Source organism: Hipposideros armiger, unplaced genomic scaffold (genome assembly GCF_001890085.2).
Source record: "Hipposideros armiger isolate ML-2016 unplaced genomic scaffold, ASM189008v1 scaffold_1343, whole genome shotgun sequence".
In the NCBI taxonomy this organism is placed as follows: domain Eukaryota; kingdom Metazoa; phylum Chordata; class Mammalia; order Chiroptera; family Hipposideridae; genus Hipposideros; species Hipposideros armiger.
Window position 1 is genome coordinate 217,071 of NW_017732693.1, and position 6,696 is coordinate 223,766.

General features: G+C 33.7%; 1 protein-coding gene across 1 annotated transcript in view; it reads left to right on the forward strand.

Moving 5' to 3' along the window:
• The first annotated feature begins 726 nt into the window (after window positions 1-726).
• LRRD1 (leucine rich repeats and death domain containing 1) overlaps window positions 727-6,696 on the forward strand; it is a 15,854-nt gene continuing 9,884 nt past the window's right edge. The window contains 1 exon segment of the mRNA XM_019633561.1: window positions 727-2,667. Within this exon segment, the coding sequence (XP_019489106.1) occupies window positions 727-2,667 (1,941 nt within the window).

Below are 6,696 nucleotides of genomic sequence, written 5' to 3' on the forward strand. Positions count from 1 at the left end.
CAGTGTCACTGGCCCTCATATGTGGGATCCGAACCGGGGCCCTCTGGCATCCCAAGCGAGTTCTTAACCATCGCGCCACTCGGCCGGCCCTGTCCAAATACTTTTAAGAATCAGATTGTCAATCTCCACAAAAATAAGATTAGGATTTTAACTGGCATTGTATTGAAAATTATATATATATATATATATATATATATATATATATGAATACCTCTCCATTTATTTAGGTTTTCTCTAATTTCTCTTATGACATTTTGTAGTTAAAGTAAGTAGCATTTTTTTATAAGTACTATATGTAGACCTACAATGTCCACAGTGCAAATGGCAATCTGCATGTGGCATGGGGGACCACTGGTTATCCCACGTCTTACAAAAATTTGCTGAATTGTTTCATTCCCTTATGTTTCCTGTCTAATTTTTTGATTTTCTTTATTCTTTAATTTTAATGTGAATTCAAGAGTATCATGTGATAAATGCATGTAATCAATAAACTATCTTTAACCAGTAATCATATAAATTAGTTTATTAGTTATTAATATTTTATATTCATGAAAGTATTCATTATAGAATAAAAAAGTATATTTAAATTCATTTATAATTTTGATATTTTTATTTCATCTCTTCTTTTAATAAAATTTATTTTCTAGGTTCAAAGGAAAAAATTAAATATGAAAATTAAAATCAAGTTACAATCTTGTATTGGTGTAAAACATATCAGCAAATAAGATGTCTGAAAAGGAGGATACTTCAGAAGAGATAGAGGACAGCAGTAGTCAATTTAGGACAGAATCTATATCACAGTTGGTGGAGAAACCTGGATTTATTAAAGAAACATCCAATTTGTTAAAGGAAGGTTCTGATGGGATACCTTCCAACCAGATTGGTGAAATACATCCTAGAAAGGATACATTAGACATACATGATGATACATCTTCCTCTGGAAATAAGTCTAAGAGAAATTAAGAACAAAGGAAAGCTCTTCAATTTTCTGAAACAGTCACTAACTATGACAGCTTGCAATCAATAACTGAAACGTCACCAAGTCCATTAGCATCAATAACTGAGATGACTGCTGAATACGAATCTTGTGTTGACTTCCTATCTCATGAAACATTAGGAGAAAACAGTCTACAACTCTCTGAAGAAAATCAGGAAGGACTTGGTTTAGGGTCAGATGACTTTACAGTTAACCTCAAGGCCAAGAGTTTACAAGAATTCCCTAAGGACGTTTTAAAAATAAAACATGTAAAATATCTATACTTAGATGAGAACCAAATCAAAAATTTTAAAGGAGCAGACTTGGGTGATCTTCTAGGACTTGAAATTCTGTCCTTGCGAGATAATGGACTATCATCATTTCCATCTGAAATTCAGTTACTTCGTAATTTAAGGATATTAAATGTCAGTCACAACCAAATATCACATATACCTAAAGAAATATCACAGCTTGGGAGTATCAGACAACTCTTTTTAAATAACAATGACATTGAGAATTTTCCTTCTGGCTTAGAAAGTCTTGGGAATTTAGAAATTTTAAGTCTGGCTAAAAATAAGTTAAGATATATACCAGATACTCTGTCTATTTTGAAAAACTTGAGTGTTCTCAATCTGGCATATAATCAGTTAACAATATTTCCTAAAGTTCTGTGCTTCCTTCCAAAGTTAATTGCATTAAACCTTACTGGAAACCTGATAAGCAGTTTGCCAAAAGAAATTAGGGAGCTTAAAAATTTGGTAAAACTTTTAATGCATCACAATAAACTTACATTTTTGCCAGTGGAAATTTTTCGATTGCTCAAAATGCAAGAACTCCAACTGACTGACAACAAATTAGAAGTTATTTCACACAAAATTGAGAATTTTAGGGAACTTAGGATTCTAATACTTGATAAAAATATACTGAAAGAAATACCAGAGAAAATTTCCCACTGTGTAATGTTGGAATGCCTTAGTCTTAGTGATAATAAATTAACAGAACTTCCTAAGAACATCCACAAGCTTAAAAATTTAAGAAAACTCTGTGTAAACAGAAATAATATAGTGAGAATACCTGAAGATATCTCACAGCTTAATAATATGTTCGGTCTAGAATTTTCAGGAAATATAATCACTGATGTTCCCATTGAAATAAAAAACTGCAGAAAAATAACTAAAGTTGAATTGAGTTATAATAGAATAATCTATTTTCCAGTAGGTTTGTGCGCTTTAGAGTCTCTTTATTATTTGAGAATTAATGGAAATTATATTTCAGAAATACCTGTGAATATATCCTTCAGTAAACAACTGCTTCATTTAGAGTTTAATGAAAACAAACTTCTCATATTTTCTGAGCACTTATGTTCTCTTATTAATCTTCAATACCTGGATCTTGGTAAAAACCAAATAAGGAATATTCCGCCATCTATTTCCAACATGGCATCACTCCATGTTCTTATTTTATGCTGTAATAAATTTGAAACTTTCCCTATAGAAGTGTGTACTTTAGCAAATTTGCAAGTACTTGATTTTTCAGAAAACCAAATACAGAAAATCCCTTCAGAGATCTGTAACTTAAAAGAAATCCAGAAATTAAACATCTCAAGCAATCAATTTACGTATTTTCCTATTGAATTGTGTCAACTTCTCTCACTGGAAGAGCTGAATATAAGTCAGATAAAAGGGACAAAGGTAAGAGACTTTGGGGGGAAGGTGGAACTGGAGAGAATCAGAATCTAAACTGTACTGTATGAGTATGTGTGTTTTAAATTTAGCTGGAATATTTTATTTTTAAAAGGATTATATTTTAATCCCATACATTAAACAAAAAACACAAAAGCTTTATAAAAAAAATTTCAACACAAAAGCTTTATAAAAAATATTTCATTAAAATGAAATGCCAAGTAAAGCTATATTTCTTTTTATTTGAGTTAGATTATAAAAATAATTTCAAAGTTATGGATTAATAAAAATATATTATTGGAAAAAACTTGAGAAAAGTAAAAAAATAAAAGCATTCTACAAGCACATTACTGTAATATAACAACTGGTCATATGTTGACAACTTACTTTCAGTCTTTTTTTTCCCTTATGTATATGGTTTTCTAAGCAATTATAAAAAGACTACATTCAAGTTTAAATTCTTCTATTTTCACTTAATGTATCATAATCATTTCCCCGTGATATAACATAATCTTCCTAATAATTGTTATACCCATTACATGATTTATGTAACTAATCTCTGTTAAACATTTAGGGATGTTGTAATTTTTTATCATCATAAATAATGCTGTGATAACCTTCTTCAGAAATATAGCCTTTTTCATATTTTATTACTTCCTTGGGGAATTTTCCCTTAAAAATTGCTAGATTAATGGGAATAATTGTTCTTTCTAGTTTAGCATTTAATTTTACTCAAATTCTAAGAGTGAATTTTATGAAACACTTTTTAAAAGTCAAAACATTACTGATGTATATTGAGACAGGTTATTGAAAAGGACATGTTTCTAGCTTTCATTTGATTGTTACAGTCAAATTAAAGTCTTTTGACAGAGGTCAGGCTGTTATCTAGAGCAAGATTTCCCAAAGTCTGTTCCTAAAAAAAAACTAGTGCTGTGAGCTGCTCCTGAAAATAACTAAATAAATAAATGGGTAAAGGGGCTCCTATTATCAAACAGCTTTGAGAAGCACTGGGTTCTCAGAGAATCACAATGAAACTTAGTGTATTAAAAGCTCTGAAGAGTTCTGCACTAAGGAAACTGGCTTGTGTCTATTTAAGTCATATTTCTCAAACTTATTTGACCTTTTTTAACCTAACACCTACTATACAGAACATTTCCAGAAAGGCTATTCCGGGGAATTGTTGCTTGAGTTAGATGGAATGATTAATGATGCACGTCATGTTTTAAAAGTTGCTCTTGAATTTAAAAACACTTTTTCTGCATTATAATCAACTAATTTCTTGGCTAATTTGTAATCCTCTCACTTTCTCCTCCTATATCTTACTGTGGCAGTCTACAGGTTGTGTTCTTAATTTTCTCCTTTTTAGTAACTCCTTCCTAGACCTCCCCCCACCATACGCATGACTCAAATCTACATAACTGGAGCTGACTGACCTCTCACCATGGTCTAGTCCCACAGTTCTTGTTCTTTTAGTCTTCTGTTGTCTTATACTCAACATAACTTCAAACTCATCTTTCTTTTCAATGTAACACCATTCAAAGCGTCTGTATGTGTTCCTGATGCCATTTTCTTTAAACCTACCAATCTAGAAATCATAGAATCATCTTTGACTGCTGCTTTCCCATCACTGTTATACTGAATCTTACACCATAGTTGTCTCATTTGTCCTCTGAAAAAGCGCTTGGATCATTCCGCCTTACTGTCCAGTGTCACTGTCTACATCCTGGTCCATGATCATCGGTCACTCCATGCCTGGACTACTCCAGGAACCTCCTGACGATTCTCTTCCATTCAGTCTCCTCCCTTTTATCAGGATTTGTCAAGACTACCAGGCTTCACTCCAAAGCACTGCTGTCGGGAATCCAGACTGCATATCTACTGCCTACTCATGGTGGGTGGTTGCCAAAGGCGTCAGCCCACATCATTTCAAAAGGTCACCAGATGGAAAAAAAAATATTTACAAGAACTCCTCAAAAAGAATATCCTATATGATTGGAAATATCACTTGGATAACCTCCTTGGGGTGGTGACATAACCAAGGGATTAATTTATGTAATAGCAGATGGTCTCTAAACAGTCATCCGAGAAAGATGAGTGAAATTAATCACTGAGCTTTTACTTTCCTAAATGAAGGATGCAAAAAAAACCACCTCCCTATTATAGTAGGTCTATTATCACATAGCTCTCAGGCATTTCCTCTAATAAATATTGAGGAAGTAGTTGAAGACTATTTGAGAGAAGGTCAAACTATGGACTTGCCCACCTGGCTTGATCTGCCTCCTACCTCAAAGGCCAAGCTCTCAAGTCATCTTTGACTGTTCATTTCCCATCACCATTATACTGAATCTTACACCAAAATTGTCTCATTTTTCCTCTGAAAAAGCTCTTGGATCATTCTCCCTTATCTTCCAGTGTCACTATCTCACACAATGTCACCAATCTTTTTTTTTTTTTTTTAAAGATTTTTTTTTATTGGGGAATTGGGGGGATGGGAACAGTGCTGGGGAATTGGGGGAAGGGGAACAGACAAGTTGTTGTCCTTTTGNGGGCCAGTGAAGCAACGTCCTCCACAACTAGACTGAAGAACAAAAGGACAGCAACTTGTCTGTTCCCCTCCCCCAATTCCCCAATTAAAAAAAAAAGTCTTTAAAAAAAAATTATAAACCCAAATACTTTGATTAAACCATAGTTAAAATTATAGTTAACGCTGTACATCATATATTTTGAGAAAATCTGAGTGGAGATCATATGGACACAGATTATTTTAATAACCTTTCACACTAAGTTAAAGCAAAAGTCAAAAAGTATATTGATTAAACCCCAGTCCAGCCTGGTGTGGTTAAGGTTCTGTTGAAGTTAGATCTGTGCGTGGATATAATTTATTTAACGAGTCTCCTATTATGGACATTGATGTTATTTCCAATCTGTTACTATTAAAAACAATGCTTTTTGTGTCCACTTAAGAATTCATTCTCTATCCTAATGTCATGAAGCCATCTTCCTAAGTAATCTATTTGGAGTCTTATTGTTTTACTTTTCACATTAAATCTATAGTCTACCTAAAATTGATTTTTTGGATTGCAAGATCGGATCAGATACCTTTTTCTTTTAAAATGGATTCCCAGTTGACCCAGAATCAAAAGCCATCCTTCCCCAGTGCTCTTAGTCCCTTTGTCATAAGTCAAGGTCCATATTTGCGTGGGTTGCATCCTTTTAATTTCGACCTTTCTGTGACTATATACTTTAGAGTCATCTTTCAAAAATAGCACTTAGGTTTCGTTTGTTTATTACAAATCTCATTTTAAATTGGTTATTTAATCCATTCACATTATTCTGATTTTCAGCATACATATTTGGACTTGTTTCTACCTTATTTAAAATTTGTCTGTTTGACTTCTCCTTTATTGCTTTTTAAAAAATCTGACTGTACCTTGTTATAGTTCTTTAGTTTTTTTTCCTTATTTAAAGTTTTTCTCGCTAAAAGTTGAATTTATTCCCTCTACTTTTATTCTTTTAATCTCTTAAAATTTATCAAATTTTATCAAGCACGTCTAACACAGTCTAAACAGCTTCCATCAACCTCAGATAAAAAAGATTTTAAAACATTTTAGCTGAGGTCTTTTTATTTTATTTTGAAGTATGTTTAGATGTATAGAAAAATTGCAGTAATAGTAAAGAGAATTCCCTTCTGGCCTTTACCCAACTTCCCCTAATAACAACATTTTTAATAATCATAGTATAATTATCAAAACAAAAATATTTATGTTGTATAGTACCAACTAAAATAAGACTTTATTTGGGGCCGGCCGAGTGGCGCGATGGTTAAGGACTCGCTTGGGATGCCAGAGGGCCCCGGTTCGGATCCCACATGTGAGGGCCGGTGACGCTGCCCTCTGCAGCTGAGATGCTGAACAGCGGCTCAACCTGGAGCTGGGCTGCCGTGGGTCGCCGGCGACGGTGTGGGCTGCAGCCTCTGTGGCAGTGGGTTGCCATGGGCTACCGTCTGTAGCCAGCAGCCAGCGTGAGCGGCCAGCAGCC